Raw genomic sequence first — 18,880 nt, forward strand, 5'->3', positions numbered from 1 at the left:
GATTCAGATGATTCAGTCATATTTCTTTTTTCCATTTAAACTCGCTTTGGTTATCTCCTGTTGGTCTGAAGAACACCCAGATCTGAAACCTCCGGCGGAAGAAATATGCTCCGATCTGCCAGTGTGATTAATCTGCTCATTGCCGTCTATGTTGTTTGGCCATAACTCAATTCCCTCTCTTTTTCTGCAAAACTGCCATAAGCTCTGGAGGGGGATCTGGCCTCAGTAAATTCAATCTCCCAGCTCATAATTCACTATTACCCTCAGCGACCAGACCTCGCCCTACTTCTCATACCAGTTATTAAAGCCCCATGTTGCCTGTTGCTCTGGTCACATCACAAACACTGTTGTACACTGTTGTGTATTCCTGTTTTCTCTCTAGAGCAGAGAACAATTTATTTTACATCCTTGTACATCAGTGCACTGTGCATTGTGGTTTACATGCAAGTTACTACAAAACAAATTGGTATATGTTTACTTACATACTCTGTTGTTTTTCCTCCAACAGGTCGCAGGGGAACAGAAATATCATCCAGAATGCTTCACCTGTCTGAACTGCAGGACGTTCATCGGTGATGGAGACACGTACGCCCTGGTGGAAAGATCCAAACTCTACTGGTGAGCCTCAAGCACTGTATACAGTAATAAAAGTTGCAAAAACTGTAATATCTGAGTCTCTCTAAATCAAGTCAGACTGATGTGTCTTGAATTGCTGCAAAAGTCAGCTGGGCACATTTTCAGATGTTAATTCATCCAGTTTTAACACTGGCAGCCACTAAATAATGCTTTGTATGATGTATTTTCCACTAACTCGCCCAACTATTACTTTTCTGCCACAAGTTAATCCACTTGAAATCCCTTTGAAGTGCAACCAATACCACAAAGAAGGAGCCAAAGTTGCCGTCGACTGACAAAATCTGAAACTTATGCAGCTTATTTTGGACTTCAAAGGACTTGTTGTCGACATTACGTCAAAATGTGGTGACAGCTGACACAATGCACGGTGGAAAACCACACTTAATACGCATATTAGAGTTTATGGATTCAATTTGAATGGGTGTGTGTGTATATATATACATATATATATATATATATATATGTGTATATATATATATCAAGCCAGATAAGCTATACAAGATATACATGTTCTGTAGAAAACCACTCAAGACACAGTATTTTCAGAGTAGAGATTTCTATTGACATATATATGGAAATGGATCAGCGTCCTTTTTAACAACCTGTAGATTCATATCAGGATGTTATGAACAACATGAGTCCGGGGTTGTGGTCTTGAGACTGTTGTACGCCTCAGGCTTTAAAAAACAAGGTTTAGCATGAAATAAGCTGCACAACACAGAGATACATAAAGACACAACAGCCCTTTGTCTGCTTCACTGAGTGGAAGTCGGTGATGACTGTGTGACTGAGTCTGATCATATCACTTATCGAGAGATTCGAGAGTTGCCAGAGTGGGTCGATTCAGGTGACAACAGGAAAGGAAATCAGCGATTATGGAAAAATTGCTTGTCTGATAGAGGTGAAGCATAAATGAGATTTTAAAGTCTGATCTTAAAAAGGGTTATTTAGATTAGGTTTCACCACTGGTATGTTAGTTTAGAATCATAGTAATTTCATGAGTGATTGTCAAACTCCCGGCATTGTAAATGTCGTGGAGGAAAATAGTATTTTAATTTTCGATACAGATCTTGACTTATCAGAAGTCAAACTGACCTTCACATCTGAACAGCGACGGCACAGTTTTCTGCAAAAGCTGAAGCAACATCCTGTCAACAACATGTGATGCTCTGAAAACTGTTGTAATGTGAACTTGACCTTCCTCTTATGAATTCATGGACGCCAGAAACCTCACGAGGATTCCAATTTTCTATACTAGATAACCTCTATTTTTTGTAAATAACTGCCCTTCTACTTTCCATTCATCGTTCATCCGTTTCTCCTCTTCCTCTCTGGGTCCAGTGGTCACTGCTACTACCAGACCATCATCACCCCGGTGTCACTGCCGGAATCACCATGCTCGCGAATCCCGCACACGGTCACGCTGGTGTCCATCCCAGCCTCCGCCGAGGGCAACAATGGACGCAGAGGGCGAGGTTTCTCTGTGTCCATCGATCAGCCACTGAGCCCGACCAACGGCTACAGTCCTGATCATGGACACACTATTAGAGTCTCCCAGTGAGTCTATCTACCATGTCTCTATGTGTGCGTTTGCATGTTTTGTAGATATGATGTGATTGTGTGTTTGTCTGGGAGTAAGAAAGTTGTAAATGAAGAGAACAGGGAGAGTGAGTGAAGAGATGTCAGCATGGTGAAGGACAAAGGATGAAAGGCAGGAGGATTATGGAGGAGGGTTATGGATGAAACTCATTTAAAATGTATAATTGAGACAGAGGAAAAGGAAATGTGCAGAAATCTTAGTCACTGTTATTCAAATGAGCTGAGAAAGGTGTTTCTTTTGTTCTTCTTTGTCCAGGGTGGACCCAGACTGCATCAGTCCAGATGTGAAAAATTCCATTCATGTTGGAGATAGGATCCTAGAAATCAATGGGACGCCCGTTCACAATGTTCCTCTGGATGAGGTATTCACCACACTAGTCCTGCGTCACTGTTATTGAAATATTATACTTCATTTTAAATATGCAAATGAAACTGCAGTGCATAGATTCTTTTTTCTTATTAGGGAAGAACTTACCAGCTGTTTTACTGGTAGTTTTTTCAAGTGAACAAGAAATTACGAAACTGTAATTTCATCAATTGTGACTGAAGAAATAATTGAACAGTTACCCATGAAAGATAAAATAAAAGAACTGACTTATTAAGAGGGCAAAGAAAACCAAAACACAAGTTTTTTGTTGTGTTAGATGAATTATTAAATGAAAATGTTGACTTCTCTGTGATCCATTTAACATACGTGTGTTACTAATGGTTTGTTCTTTAGCTTTTAGAGCAGCAGACATGAAACACTTATTATGTCTCTTTTGTGAGAGGGAAATCAAATATCCATTAATGTTAGTGGCGCTGAGCAGCAGAAGTGAATGTTTCTTCTGACTGAACTTACAAACAGATCCCAGCGGAGTGGTGTAAAGTTTCACTTCATCCATTACACCATGTCGTCAGCCATAACACAGGATTCTCTTCTGTTCTAATTGGAGCACCTCCTAAAACCTGTTCCTCCTCTCCAGATCGACTTACTTATCCAGGAGACCAGCCGGCTGCTGCAGCTCACCATCGAGCACGACCCTCACAGTCAGGGGCAGGAGGGAGGCCCCTCAGAGGCTGAGGAGCAGGTGGACAGCCCCCTGTCTACCCCTCTGCCCCAGGGGCCCAGCCCCATCCTGCCCATCACCCAGCCCCCCAACCCCGACATCAGCAACCTGAGATCCCGCATCATCACGTAAGAAATACAAACAGATGTAGTGCTTCAGTGCACTGCTCAACGCATGCTAGCCACATGAAGGTATTTAGGATTTTTTTTCCTGCCATCCTCTTAGCTTTTATTGTATTTGCCTTCAATGAGGATGAAGTCAAATACAAATTTCCAAATGAGAACGTCACAGCAGCATTAAGTATTAAAGTACTGTGCTCCCTCTTCTTCATCCCTTCCATTGTTGTGTCCTCGTCATCTCTTTTTTTCCTCTTTCTTTCTCTCATTTCTCCTCTTCTCACCCCATCTGTCTCCCCTCTCACCCTACAGGCGCAGCTGCAGCATTGATAAGTCACCAGGATCCAGCAACGCAGCGTCCCCCATCTCCCAGAGGAAGGATATGAATCGATCAGAGTCGCTGCGAGTCGTTTCAAACCGAATGCACCGCATCTTCCGCCCATCTGACCTCATCCATGGGGAGGTGCTGGGGCAGGGCTGCTTTGGTCAGGCCATCAAGGTAGATTTTGAGATTTGACATTTGACACTGTCATCATATCATTCAGTGTTGAGCAGCAGCATAAAATGTAGTTAGTCATACCTAAAATGTCCAGAAGATGGCAGCATTGAGATGAAACAGCAGGTGGGTAGAGGTGGTAAAAGTTTAAATGCTGACATGCAGTAGGTTAAATGTCAGTGTCAAAGCAATGTTTATGTGAATAATGTCTCCCAGATGGTTGCTCAACTTGATTTGTTGCATCATTGTGTCTGGTCAGGTGACCCACAGGGAGACAGGGGAGGTGATGGTGATGAAGGAGTTGATTCGCTTTGATGACGAGACACAGAAAACATTCCTGAAAGAGGTAAGAGGAGGAGGACCATCCCAGATATTACATCATGAAAGGAGATTTACTAATCATTGGTCAATTTGACTGTTTTCTTTTCCTAAACAGAAATCAGAAAGTCTTTCCCTCTTATCAAAAAATGATTAGTATGTTCATGATGAATACAAAAGAAACATCAAGTCAGGTATTTAAGTGATGATATCATCTAGATGTTAAAATGAGAGCTGCAAGAACCCAGAAGTTAGTGAAATAGGGTTATCACTTGAAAGTTTCAGGTTTGAATTTGTGGACCGGCCTGTGAAATGTGCTGAGGAAGTAAAAGGGAAATGTTTCTGTATCTGACAAGGTCCTGGAGACTGTGGTTAAAATTAGCAGCTCCTCTGTGTGAATGTAGGGCACGATTGAATGAATAAAACAGGAGTGATTCTCTTGCTTGAATAAATAAAAGTAAAAGATATGAAATTACCTCTGGATTTGGCAAATAGGCACTTTCTCCCAAAAAGGATGGATGAGCAGAACTTGCTTTAGCGCTCAAATAAAGCTTCATCTCTCCTGTCCTTCCATTCATTTGAAAAGATAACACAGAATGACTCAAGCCTATAAGTTTAGAACAGAGCTTTTGAGCGATTATTCCCCTTGAAGTGGCCTAAATGTTCCTGTATGATGTTTGTTATCGTAGACTCACTCATCCAGTTAAAGACCTTCTAATAAAGACATTTGAAGTTCACAAAATTGTTCTCCTTCATGTATGTAATGTATGTGTGGGGTTTTATTTGGCTGCAATAATTAAGTGTCTTTGCTTTGTAATTGCTGCGGAGGATGATAAAGTAAAAGAAGTGGCTATAAAAAACAAACCCGACCACAATGAAGCATGATTATTACTCCCTCTGGCTGTTTGTTTGTAGGTGGCCCACATTCTCACAGTGTGATCTTGTTTGGTTCTTCACAACTAGACAGGAATGCACCAGACACCTCAGACAAAGACATCATGAGACGGTGATATTTCAGGTTTATGCGTGTGTGTGTAACAGGGACATGCCTCCTCCTTCACAGCCCAACCTTCAGGGAGGGAAGTGTTTTATGAGGTGTCAGAGTAGTGCTCTGCGCCGCACATGTAACCTATTAAACCGCATCAGTGCTTTGAACCTCGCAGAAAGTTTCTCTGTTGCCTTTAAAATGGGAATGAATAGTTAGAGTTGAGTAGAAATCAGTAAATGGAACCTGATTGTGTAGTGGAGTCACTATTACAACTGGTTTCTAAGTAGAAAGAATAACTGCAAAGAGAAGAGAAAGTGATCCCAAATAGTTGTGATAGTTATTCAATGGTCTTACTAAGCAGATAATACTAACAATGTCAACATTCACAACAAGTGAGCAAAAGGATGCCACAGTTAACAAGTTGAGATGCTTTAATATCTCCGATGTTGTGCTGTTTCACCAGGTGAAGGTCATGCGTTGCCTGGAACACCCTAATGTGCTCAAGTTCATCGGCGTCCTCTACAAGGACAAGAGACTCAACTTCATCGCAGAGTACATAAAAGGAGGGACCTTGAGGGAAATCATCAAGAAAATGGTGGGTGGAGTGTTTGTCTGCAGAAACATGTCTATTTCCTGTTCAGAATTCAAAATGCACATGGAAGGTTAGGTAGTACCTGAGGAAATAGTCTGGTCTTCATTGCCTCAGGTGGAGTCTTTTAATTTTGACAGTGTAAAGTTTAATTAGGATTAACTTATTTATCAGGGGCAATTTTGACAATGACATTTAATTTAGATATTTAATTTTTTTCATGCAGGACAGCAACTATCCCTGGAACCGGCGGGTCAGTTTTGCCAAGGACATAGCTGCTGGGATGGTGAGTTCAAAGACCAAAATGTGCATGTAAATAGTAGATAGCTTTTTCTAGTGTCATCAGCCACTCAAAGGCCTTCAGACTACATGCCTAAAATATAAACATAAATGCACATCTTTTCTGTTTTTTTATTCTGTATAATAACATTTTGCATATGGACGCATATCGACAAACGTGTGTGTGAAAGGCTCATAATCGGCCGGGCCCTAATCTTTTCAACTACCCTCTATGGAGATTACAGCATGAATTCTTGCAGGATTAAACCATGGGTTCCCAATGTTTTCCCTTGATATGAGCACAATGATGAATGTCATGCGTGACTGGATTATTGTGTTTACATGTAACAAGGCAGGATTGTTCCTCTTGACATGGGTTTGGGATTACCACTAAAGGCTCATTTTCTTTTGTTTTTTTGTCTTCCTGTCTTTCTGTCCTCTTCTATCTGTCATTCAGTCATATCTGCATTCCATGAACATAATCCACCGGGATCTGAACTCTCACAACTGTCTAGTCCGAGAGGTAAGAACATGTATATTCCTGTACTGGACATTTAAAGTGTGTGTGATTGTGGACATACCTGTGCATATACAGTATGTTTTTCTTTGAGGATTTAGCTTAGTGCACTTGTCATTTGCTGGGGTAAGAGACTAAGCCTTCTTAAAACAAACTCCACACAAGTAACTTGCAGCGGAAAAACTTCCATCTTACCCTCAAACAGAAAGACCATTGTACATGTACATGAAAACAAAAAGTTTGTATTGTGAAGCTCACGTCTGAAGTTTTTCTACTATTGGAAGCTTGACGTTGTCTCTTGTCACTCTATTACAGTAGCAGGTAGCATGTGCAATTATAGCATAACAATAACTTTCTTTGACATGTTTAATTTCTTTGTGTAGAACAACACAGTGGTGGTGGCAGACTTCGGCCTGGCCCGGCTCATGATTGACGACAAGCACGAGGAGAAGTTGTCCCAGGGTAAACTGTCTGGTCTGAAGAAGCCTGACCGCAGGAAGAGGTACACTGTTGTGGGAAACCCCTACTGGATGGCTCCTGAGATGATCCATGGTATGAGCTCCTGTGACACTTGTGCCACAGCTTTTAATACCTTCATACAGATTTATTAAATAATACGCAGGATGTCTACAGAAAACAACTTTCACTGCAGTGATACAGTTGTTGACTGAATGTTGTTTTCCTCCTTAATAAAAAACAACAACATTTGTCCCTTTTCCTTCCCAGGGAAGAGATATGATGAGAGAGTAGACATCTTTTCCTTTGGTATCATGCTCTGTGAGGTAAGTGACCCTCCACACTGTCGTAATAAAAACCTAATCAGATATCTAGGATTTCAGAGAGGTTTGAGTATTTCCCATATCCTTCCACTTTCTGAATTTTAAATAATTGTGCCAAACTTATAAATCAAAACTATTTTACCTTTGTAGTATGTTTAACTTTCCACTCGCTGATAAGTTTTGGTACTCACCGACAAAAGCCCCAGATGGGCTGTGTGAACTCAGAGACAAGTAAAGCCAATCAGAGTGCAGGACTACGCCGTAGTTGGAGGTTTTTACTGGTAAAAGATTATGAAGTGTGTTGCCAGTCAGCTGTGTGGTATGAACTTCACAACAACTGTAAAACTTCCGATTGCAACACAGCAAGTTGTGTCTTGTTAACTGCACAGCGATCTGATGACTTTAAAAGTTGTGTAGTCTGAACTTGGCATAAGGAGTTTCTGCAGTTTTACTACACTTTGAATGAGGCCAAAATTCTGCTATAATTATGGCTCTACGTTTTCCTGTGTTTTCTTTCTTTTTGAAAAAAATGCTGTGATTCGTCAAACTGTTGGTAAAATACAGTATCCAGTTAATTTTATGGGCATTCATTTCCATATTTCTGGAAATGCTTTCCAGTGCCCTCAAAAGTAAAATACACCTCATAGTGTGGAAGGCTTTGGCCTCGCACCATCCACAGTTTTGGTTCAATACTCGAAAGCCTTAGAGTATGGCTTCCCCAGATGGACACCATTAGCCAGAAAATAGTGCAGGGATTAGAGAGAGCAGAAAAACAGAGTTGTCTTCATGTGGCTTCTGACAGGCAGGCGAACGGTAGTTGTGGTCTGCTGGGAATGATCTGCTTCAGTTTGGAGGGTTTACTGGTTTTCAGAGGACTCCCTTTACTCTGACAGAGAATCCTTCCATCTTTAACTCTTTCTCTCTTTGATTTTCTTGCTCCCTCCAGATAATTGGCAGGGTGAACGCAGACCCAGACTACCTCCCCAGGGCGAGGGACTTCGGATTGAACGTTTCTGGGTTCCTGGAGCACTTTTGTCCCACAGATTGTCCCCACGCCTTCTTCCCCATGGCAGCTGTGTGCTGTGACCTTGATGCGGACAAACGGTCAGACATCCACAATAGATTCACACGAAAATATCACTATTCCTAAAGGGACAGTTCACACGGCATAAACATGAATGTTTTCCCCCTCAAAGTTTCAGGGATATTTGCTGAGATTTTCGACTCATGAGCAATGTTTCATTGCATTTAGAGGTGAACTGTCATTTTGATTATGTAAAAAAAAAAACTAGAATATATAAATAGATAAAAAATCGGTACCTGCTTTCTCAATCCATAGACCTGCTTTCACCAAACTGGAGGAGTGGCTGGAGAACCTCAAGATGCACTTGGACATCGGTCTTCCCCTGGTGTCTGAACTGGAGATGATGCACAAGGCCTTCTGGGAGAACCACAGCATCTCACACCCTGAAAACGGCCTGCACACCCACCCCGAACAGCCGGAGTAGGACTGAACACAACAGGAAGTGTGGGAAGATTGAATTCCCCCACCAGGGCGGCGACCGCCTGCCTCAGGTGGTCCAGCGACTGGAGGAGTCATGTAAATACCCCTCCATGTTTGAAGCAGATGCAGCGAGCTCAGGCTGGCTCAGGCTTAATGGACAGACAGACTCAGGGGGAAAATGTGGATCTTAAAAGCCACCTGTGCGAGATGCACTAACACACACACACACAAATCAAGAGACATTAACTATGATAGCTTGTTTCTGCTGAATCCAAAGCTTAAGTGGAACATGTCATATGCAATTAGACCCAACTTTCAAATCATCAACTCCTGAATCCTGTAGAATTAACATCAGTGGCCAGGTCATTCAAGAAAACGTATTGTTGTTACTGTAGTGTGTGAATCCATATGGATTAAGTAGTCCAAAAACAAGGTTCAAAGCAAACCTTCAGCCCCTCTCTTTGGGCATCCACAGAGTACATTGTGCCGTATGTGATTGCAGGTGTTTTTTCTGTGAGTTTGGTTTGATATTTGCTTTTTGGTTTGGATTTTAAAACTGAATTTATAAAAACTGCAAAGCAGAGGGGCCTGTCTGTCGCTCAAGACACACAAGGTTGCCATCATCGCGTTGTCCACTTTTGCAAGTCAAACAATACCTTTCAAGCTTTAAGCTGCTTACTGAAGAGCGCATGACTGTAAATAATGCCCTCAGGTCAGATCCTGGTTCATCGTGTCTCCCTGACCTCAGACCTACTTGTGTCTGTTGCGCTGCTCCTCTCCCTCATGTGTAGCACTGACTTCACACTGTACACATAAAGTCGTCACGTTGTCTCCCCGATTTTAAGAGCTGTCTCATTCACATTCACTCGGCAACTTGCAGTGTATCATGCATTTATACAAGTGTACATAGCTGGCAACATTGTAAATGTTTTAAATATTGTATATTTACATAGACATATTTTATATAAATATGCTACATTGCCATATTTTTACTGGCCGACCAGTTGAAATTCAGGAGAGTAATAGTTTGACGGCAGGCCACTGTGGCAGGTTAGAGGCTTTTAGCATTTGAGATATGAGAAATCTTATCACCATGAAACATCTCCAACCCTCATTTCGAGCTCAGTAAATGTCACATTCTCTCATTTCTCTCTATCAAACAAGCATTTCTGAATAATTAATTAACCCCATAATACTGGATTATCTAATTACATCAAAGTGTTGCCCATTATTATTGGGCTAATTATCGATATTCATCGACAGATCTTTTAATAATTATTCACTCATCTCATGCACTGCACAGTAGTGGAGGTGTGGGGATGATAACACAAGGTACTGTCCTATGATGTCAGCTGTCTGTCCACATATCTGTCTCTCCTCCTGTGGATGATCCACTGTTCGTTTACATGTAAATGCTAGCTGTAAATATCACTGTATATACGTGTCTGTCCTTACATCTGTCTGCGTGCATTGCATAAATATCTGCCACTTGCTACGTTTCTCTCTTGCACCTTCGAGCATAAGATTTCTGTCTCCAATCTAAAAATCTTTTTTGGTATTATTTAAATTTTCTGCTGTTGTTTTTTTAAGGGCTGCATGATGTACTACTAGGTAGGTGTCTCCAGCTTCTAAACCAAGTCCTTTTTTATTCTAAATATTCTGATTTTGAATAAGAAAACCAGAATGAGAAAAAGTCAACAGAGAAAGCCAGGCTAAAAAGAAGATGAGAAAAAAAAACAGCATTTTGTTTATATATCCACTGAAATCTTTTGTATAGATTTGAGTACTTTTATTTGCACTATATTACCTAATGGCTGGTTGAAGCCATGTTTATTAATTTCCTCTCGTGGGCTACTTGTGATAAGGAATAAATTATGTCAGTTCAGGTTGATAAACTTATGAATGCAAGACACTGATAGAGCCTTTCAACTGTAAAATGGGATCTGGGGAATTCATCCTCTTGATAGCAAACTGGATTGTGTGAAGATTAGTGGCGTTTCTGATTATTAAGATGCGTTTTTGTGTGGTTCAGATTTGAAAAACATTTTTGGCTATGATAATATAGTTTGTATGAATTTTCAAGCAAATGCCTCCAAAATTCTTGGAGTATCTTGATGTCCAGTTCTTTTTCGGTCTTTGCTACCAAGAGGATGTGACGTCTCAGTTCTGCCTGCTGCCTACAGACTGGTCCTTTGTGAAAGATGTTCTGTGTTGTTTCTGACTGCTTGGTTTCAAATGTGATGCCGCGAGAGGCTGCAACCACTGCTGGTCCCTCTGATAGTGAAGCACTTAAACTGGCTTGCCTCACCTCTCACCTAACCCCTCACACTCTTCTGGCTCAGGGCCGTAACTTTCTGGAGCTCACGTCACAATTCAGTTAATTCAGCAGCTTTTACTGGAAAACGGTACTTAACACTAACAGACACAAAGAGCATGCAACCTTCTGTCAATATATATAAATATATATAGGCTGATAACACAAAATATGCTACTGTAAAACAAGCCCCTCCTGGTTGATGTGTTCGTCCGTGAGCATGTACTGTACACGGCTTTGCCATGTTTCTGTCTCCATTGCTGTCTGAGCCACGTCGAGCATGTTAGATGTGTCCGTGAAGACGTCTCGATGATCGATGAGAATGTTTCAGCAGCAGTTCTTTGCAAAGGATCGTTACCTCTGAACAATGCTGTGCCTTTGTTGTAAGCTAGCCTTGCCAACGAATCGAAAAAACGTGAACTGATTTCCCTTTTTTTTTATGTATCATAAGTGCAAGCCTGATTCAAGTGGATTGAATATCATTGCTGATGCTGTTTTATTAGGTTCCGTCTTGTTCTGTATCATATTTATCTTTTCCAGACTTCCATTGTCTGTTTGGATATTTGAATATAAAATTTCATTTTTTGGTCTTATTTAAAACATTTTTTTACACAAGCTGTGAAAACAATTCTGCACTTTATTCCTGAAGGTGAACATGACGCTGGGGAGGCGACTGTTTTTTTTCTTCTTTTGTCACAGCTAAAAATAAAACTGTTGCTCCTTAAACAAACCAAAGACTTGAAGTGTTTCTTCATTAATGATGTTGTCTCTCTCTCTGTCACTGGTAGTCCATTAAATCTCAGGGACAAACGGGCTTTTTCCACTTATCGAGGCATGTGTGAGCAACATTTAAGTGGTGAAATCTTGCTTGCTTCTGGGTATAGGTGAAATTCAGTCGAAATGTGTTTACAGATCAACCACCAGATGTCGCTATCTAACTGCTTTTCATTTTAGGGTGAAATAAAAAGGATACAAATCTCATGAAGTACACAATTGTGACTCCTACTTGTACAAATACTGCAATGTACCTGCGGAGGAGGTATTTTGGAGTGCTTAACAGTTAACCTACTACATAAATACATTAGGTTGTTATACAGTAGCTGCGGCCTTCATGATAAATTAAATATTTCAACACTAACTGTAAATACTGAGACATATGCACTTATTTGTTTCACGGATTATTCTCTTTTTTTATTATTATTACGATTTATTAATACTCACAGGAGCACGTGACCTTTCTCCCATCACATCCACGTGCGATTGTTTTCATTTCGACGCCCCTGCTGCATCGGCGGGTGTCTCGTGACGTCACCGGCCCGGCGGGCGGGAGGCAGGCTCGTCTGTCCGCGTTGCCAGTTTGGACCCTCTTTCCGCCCAAGTGGGCCTGGGGCCGTGAACCAATGATTCAAGGATTTGTTTGTCGTTTGGAGGGGACACGTGTGGTACAGTATAGACAGCAGCATAGTATATACACAACCCTCAGCTGACCACAAGAGGTGGCCATTAAACACAATTCAGTGTCGCTGAATTCAGAATTTTTTCAAGGATACTATTACCTCCGAAGCCCACCAATCGTTGAAAAAAAGACGCTTCTTGTAAGTAAACTAGCGAACTTGCCTGAGATTACTCACGTTTTTAGGTTTTCTTTAGTATAACAACCATTTATTATCAGTTGTCAGTACAGCATAGCGTTCAAGACAAACGTGAACCGATGGTAGAGAATTCGGCCTAGTTAATTTTTCAAAATGTAAAAAAAACAAAACAGAGCCTTACAGACTAGTTTTGTCAGTCAAACTTGGCAACGTCACAGTTTGAACACACACACACACACACACACAGAGAGAGCGAGAGAGAGAGAGAGAGAGAGAGAGGAGGGGGACGGGTTTGTCCGGTCAAACACAACACACACACACACACACACACACCGTCATTTCACCGCAGTTGTGTGCAGATAGAGAGGGAGAGGAAATTAAGGAAATACCGAAGGCGCCGAAGAAGAAGACGGAGGACGACGCAGCCTGTCTGGCACAGACAGAAACTTTGAGCGATGGAAAATTTCTCCAGCAACAACCGGTTTCGCTCAGTGTTCAACCACGGTGAGTCCGGTGCCTTTCCTCCACACCTGACACTGTCCGCGGGAGGTTGTGTTGCCCAGGTGATGATGCTCGCCTCTTCTGCACTGACGCTCGGCGCATCTTCCGTTTCTAAGCGACTCATTGAGGACACACATCGAGGCTGTAGCGTGACGCACGTCTCCTCCTGATATCAGGCCGGTTTGGCTGCAACGAAAAATGTCATGCAGGTTAATATATTGATCGAAGACGAGAGTACGTGTTTGACTGTGGGTGCAGAGAAATGGTACGCTTCGTTGTGCCTGAAGGAAAAGCCCGGTGGCGTGATCCCCCCCACGGGACACGGCGGCAGCAGCAGCACACTGTAATTCTGCAGACTGCAGTTATGCAAGAATGGTACCAGGACTCGCCACACTAAACTATTTCTGGAGCACGAAGATATGGCTGGATCGCACCGATAGTGTGAGGCCTGCAGCCGGATGGAGGTCCGCACATAGGAGCATGGAAGTTGACATTTCTCAATTGACTTAATTGTTGATTCCATTAACAGTGGAACATTTGACCACCACAATTTCCTGGAGCGCACACTGATATGATCAGATGTCTTGTTTGTGATCATCAGTCCTAACACCCACAATGTTCAATTCCTCATAATATAAAACAAGAGAAGTTGTAAATTCTCACATATGAGAGTTTGTCATCTTCAGAATGTTGATATGTTTGGTTGAAAAATGACTTGAGCAGCTTACTGATGATCAAAAATTGTTGCCAAACAAGTTGCTGCTCTACTTCTTAGGTATGGCACCTTGTCACTATACAAGCTCCCTTATGATGCCTGTCCATATACAAGTGCATAACATTAACAAAAACAATTTAGGAAAGGATCCCTAAAATGTGTTCTTTCAAAACAAAAATTCCTAACATATGGATGATATGATGTATGAGTAGTTTATTTCCGGGTGACTCAAGTATCATCATTTAATATACTGCTGTCAAGCATCACACTGAAACACCTGGCTCATTGTATTGGTAAGGAGATGAAGATGCAGAAAGTGGGAGGTTATGAGTGCCCTTGTGCAGATGTAGCGGACAGAGATAGCGCTGAGTTTGCATCTGTTGTTTATGGCTATTTATGTGTCTGAGATTTGATATTTGTATTTGATTATAAACATAATTGCATTTATTTTACCAGAAGCTATGGAGAGAAATTGATCTATTTGAAATCCTTGTTGCACGCTTCAGAGTTCATTTCCTGTAGGGCTAGTTGTGTTACCTTTTCTTCGGAACTACAAAATGAAAGTGCATGCCCAAAGATTCACCTCTGGCTTCTTTGCCAGATTGTGTATTTTACATCTTGGTGCAAAGTTCAAATTCTAGTTTTTCCATGTCTGACTTTTTGTGTGTGACTGTTTCAGCTCACTGGAAAAGCTTTTCTACATTTCTTCTGTGATATTTCTTTGCAGCACCCTTGACACAGGTCAGAGTATCTATTAACTTGCAAACAAGCCAGCGATTATGAAACTTATCGTTTCATTTCTGAATTAAGTTCTGTTGTAAACCGAAGTGAGTTGTGAGCTGTAGGTGCAAATAGACCTGCTTTATTAAGAGCGCACAACCCACGAAACAAATAAAGCAACACTGGCCCCTGACATTAGCTCAGACGCACCTAAAAACAAAGTCTGAATTTGAGAAGGACCCGGTAGGAAAGTGAGTGGTGTGGAGGGTGGCACAGTCAGCAGTGGATAACATTCCTCAGGGAAAGCCTTGTGGAGAGATACTACCCGTCTCGCTGCCGTCTGTGGCCGCGCTCGCAGCCTCACTGGTGGAGGACCTCTGCATGTAGGTCAAGAAATGCACCACAAGAAAAATTAACAAGTCGAGCGAGTAGCCGTCACCGTAGAGCCCTGGGATTTAATGGTGATCACATGTTCCGCATCTCTATAATAAGACGTTTTCAGCTCTAAATTTGTCTACATATTTGGAGAGCTGTGGTTGTGGATGTTTAGATGATCTGTTCATTTGTTTGCTCTGTCAAAAGTCCACAGGAGTCCTGGTTTGCGTGTTATTCAGTGTGTTTCATTGGAGCTATACATACTGATGCCAGTTATGTTTTAAAGAGCAGCAGCAGTAACATGCAGGCCATACATTATATATGTTTATTATATGTATGCAGGGACCACTGAAGCACTGCCTGTCAGATGGAACTTTGCTCCTGTTTCTGGAGTAGGTTTAAATGTTGGCAGAAGCCATAAATTATATCTCAGTCACCTGACCTGCGTCAGGTCTGTCAACTGTGATAGTCCTGAGTTTCAAGTCATGAAACAATATTTGTAACACTTCCAGTAGGTTTCCCCAGGGCAGATGGCTTGGCGCAAAGATATTTGTCTTCCTTCAAAAGAACTGAAAGAATCAGTAAGCAAACATCATGAATAATTTGCTCTTGGCTAATTACTGGAGAAGCTGACGGATCTGAAAGTGGACATGCTGTACTCCTGCTTTGACAACACCTGGGGCGTTTTCTCTGTGGGGATATGGTAGTTTTCCAAATGTGTTGTCCAGTGATAATTAATGCGACACCACTCACTTTGTTGTCAGTGAAACCAAATTCCTTGAGAAGTCACTGATGCTGTAATCGCCCAGTGTAAATATGAAAACCCACCAGGAGTCCCTGCCGCTGTGTATTAGGAGACCACATGCTTGCTTGCAGACTTTGAAAACTTACATTTCATGCATCTGTGAAGCAGGCCTGCAGTATTTTGCTACATTATCACTCAAGCTTCATCACAGACATGTGCGCACACACTGTGGTGCTACCGTTGCCCCAAATCTGGACATTTTCAAAACAAAAATGATTTTGATATATGTCAGTGATAATTTACATATTAGTTTTCACAGCTTTGCAAAAAAAAAATGACGTAAGTACTGCAGGAGTATGACTGTGAGATAACTAGGCCTTGTACAGACGTTTAATCTTGATCAAAGTTGGATTCTTTAGAGGGATGTAATAAAGTTTAGTTGACAAGTTGGTCTCAAGAAAGTCATATATTTAAATGAATTTGCTCTGCCACTCTGTCTGGAAACAAGTTTCTCAGAAGGTCTGGGGTTTTTTGGAACAGATTTTAGTGATTTTAATAAAGCCCTTAGAGAAATGTAAATGTTACCAGTCATTGATGTCTGATCCAAGCCCTTAGTCTGTATGGCAACGAAGGGGCTCAGTTTCTTAGAAATATATAATTAATGTCAGGCAGGTTCTGAGAGTGGAAGAGTCAGGTGTCAGATTATAAACGATTACCTCACAATGTCAGCACCAATCGATCTTTACGCAGATAACTGTCAGCACTTTCTTTGCATTATAAATGTTAATTTAACTTGTAAAGTTTAATGTTGACAATGTGTTTCTGTTCCTCTCTTATGTGTCTGGCCCCTGTTGGATGTGGATTATTGAAATCATGTCTCCTGCGGATCGATTGTCCTCGTCTGACCAGACGATGAGGTAAGAACCCAGAGTTTTCCTCAGTCCTGCTGCTGAAGACGAAGTAGGTCATTGGTGATGGTGAAGGGAGATTTCTCCTCGATCATCTCACCAAAATGAGGACATTGTGGTTTGATGATGTCAGCCCATTTTATCCCTGATAGACGCTGCTACCCATGCAGGGTTTATGTGCACTTTTATTAGAAAGGAGTTCCTGCATTATTTTTGAGTGAGGGAAAAAGTCTGTGGAACTTTATTTTTCTCCTGTGACAAATGTTTCCAGTGTTCAATCTGATTTTGTTTTGCTGTGAATACTTGAGCTTGTTTGACTTGTCTCTGGCGATGTGCTTTAGGATTTTAATTGACGCCACAGAGAAAAAGCAATGTGAGAATGGGTGTGTTCACAAAGCCCAGATTTTCTTGTTCCTCGTCTCACACAGTGACAGCTGAGTGTGTCAGCTCTGTTTGTTTACCTGCTCCCTTTGTCTGAGTTTCACTCTTGACATTTAAGTGGTTATACTTTCCTTCTCTGCTCAAACATACTTTGCAGGCTCAGCAGCAGCCCTACAGCGTTTTGATGGTCATCTATTATCAGCTTTCCAGTAGCCAGCAGCCTGTCACCTCAGCGTCAAAACTGCCTTCCTACTCTTTACTACACTTCTCAGTGTCACTGTCTGCATCCCAAATCCCTGCAGCTGTGTTTAGCCCGGCCGAGTGGGGATGAAAGGGGGCGTGTTTGTTTTTAAGCCCAAACATTTCGCAGACGGGTGGAGAGTGAGTGAATCTGTATGGGTGTGACAAACCTCGGTTCCTTCCTCAGCAGCATTCCAAACCTATGTGACAAAGCTTAGTGTGTGCTGCCAGAGGGAACACCTTTTTGGGGAAACTTTCAACATCTGTCTGTTAAGACCCAGAGGCTGCTGCTGCCACTGTTGGCTTGTGGCTGGGCAACATTTACTCCTGATGGTGTGGCACATCTCTCACTGGGTACGCGATTGAATACGCATATGTACAAATGAATTCACATCAAACACAATGCATCTCTGCCCAGAAAGCCAACCTTCAGTCCAGGTTGACATAACTGAAGTGCCCTTCCCCAGCGTCTACACCCCGTGGCTGCAAACCACGCAGCACCACTCTGGGGTGTGGTGAAGCAAGAGGGTGACTGTGGCTTCCTTTTGTTAGCCTTAAAATGCCACATAACCTCACACTCACACACACATACAGACACAGAATGACGTCACTGTTCATGGGCAGTGCCAGCTGTGGACAGGGGAGCACAGAGGAGTGGACAGTTGTCTCTCTAGAGGTTGTCTTCATGGTGCATTCCTCTGTGGCTTTTACTCAACTAGCCATTAGCTTCCGGTGCATTCAATTGCTGTCCGCCAGTGCAGCCAAAGCATAGGTAGTCTATACTTGGACTTTATTAGCCTATTAGCTCGCTAGCTTCTGCAGAGGTTGCTGGGTTTCCCCCCCCCTTTTCACTGTTTCCCCTGTAGCTGTGTCTGTTTTTCTCATTTGCCGTCACTGCCAGCGTGCGCACGCTCATTGCATTCATTTGCAGAACTGGAACGGCAGAATGTGCATATTTACTGAACCACGCCTGTCTGTCCACTGATTGACACATCAGCAGTAATTAAGTGAATGTCAAAGGATGGGTGTGAGACGTGATGACATTTGCTAACAGTATGTTCAGTTCTTTGTTCACCTCGTCACGTGTCAACTGAGGTGGAATCGACACAGACTCGCGCACTTCTCCCTCTTCCTTCAGTCCCATCTAGTCTTGTTTGTTATCATGTGACTCTTAACCATCAAACAGTATCAAATGTAAACATTATACTCCAGGCTGTGCAGTAATTCTATCATCCAGTACATTATGTTGCGGAAATCAACACCGACTACTATAATGCCCCTCTACTCCGCGGGCCTCTCGGTGAGAGAGGGTGGCTGATCGCTCATCAGTGAAACCTGAGCCATCATTTTGTATAACTCTCCGATGGGTGAAGTGTGTGTGGGCTTTTACTCTCTGAGTGTGTAGTGAGGGCACCATGGTGATGCAGACACTGGGGCTCTAGCGGCGGGGCTTTGGCCCAAGGGCTCGGCTTTGACAGGCGCCCCTCTGGGCTTTTTAAGTTTGATGCGAGGGCAAACC

At 42.2% G+C, this 18,880-nt stretch overlaps 2 protein-coding genes across 5 annotated transcripts in view; both read left to right on the forward strand.

Moving 5' to 3' along the window:
• limk1a (LIM domain kinase 1a) overlaps positions 1 to 11,914 on the forward strand; it is a 43,635-nt gene extending 31,721 nt beyond the window's left edge. For all 3 annotated transcript variants that reach the window (XM_035622996.2, XM_035622997.2, XM_035622998.2), the window contains 13 exons: positions 509 to 618; positions 1,978 to 2,193; positions 2,492 to 2,597; positions 3,201 to 3,412; positions 3,713 to 3,899; positions 4,156 to 4,242; positions 5,666 to 5,797; positions 6,018 to 6,077; positions 6,528 to 6,593; positions 6,971 to 7,139; positions 7,314 to 7,369; positions 8,313 to 8,470; positions 8,706 to 11,914. In XM_035622996.2, coding sequence (XP_035478889.1) covers positions 509 to 618; positions 1,978 to 2,193; positions 2,492 to 2,597; positions 3,201 to 3,412; positions 3,713 to 3,899; positions 4,156 to 4,242; positions 5,666 to 5,797; positions 6,018 to 6,077; positions 6,528 to 6,593; positions 6,971 to 7,139; positions 7,314 to 7,369; positions 8,313 to 8,470; positions 8,706 to 8,874 — 1,728 coding nt within the window. In that variant the 3' untranslated portion in view covers positions 8,875 to 11,914. The remainder of the gene's footprint in view (positions 1 to 508; positions 619 to 1,977; positions 2,194 to 2,491; positions 2,598 to 3,200; positions 3,413 to 3,712; positions 3,900 to 4,155; positions 4,243 to 5,665; positions 5,798 to 6,017; positions 6,078 to 6,527; positions 6,594 to 6,970; positions 7,140 to 7,313; positions 7,370 to 8,312; positions 8,471 to 8,705) is intronic.
• A 1,194-nt stretch (positions 11,915 to 13,108) lies between these two features.
• The window catches only part of sept4b (septin 4b), a 42,154-nt gene continuing 36,382 nt past the window's right edge, over positions 13,109 to 18,880 (forward strand). Inside the window, exons 1-2 of one of the 2 annotated variants that reach the window (XM_035621793.2) lie at positions 13,109 to 13,280; positions 16,742 to 16,749. In XM_035621793.2, coding sequence (XP_035477686.1) covers positions 13,232 to 13,280; positions 16,742 to 16,749 — 57 coding nt within the window. In that variant the 5' untranslated portion in view covers positions 13,109 to 13,231. The remainder of the gene's footprint in view (positions 13,281 to 16,741; positions 16,750 to 18,880) is intronic. The other variant, XM_047335719.1, reaches the window with a different exon arrangement.

The sequence above is a fragment of the Scophthalmus maximus genome, chromosome 11 (genome assembly GCF_022379125.1).
Source record: "Scophthalmus maximus strain ysfricsl-2021 chromosome 11, ASM2237912v1, whole genome shotgun sequence".
NCBI classification, from domain to species: Eukaryota; Metazoa; Chordata; class Actinopteri; order Pleuronectiformes; family Scophthalmidae; genus Scophthalmus; species Scophthalmus maximus.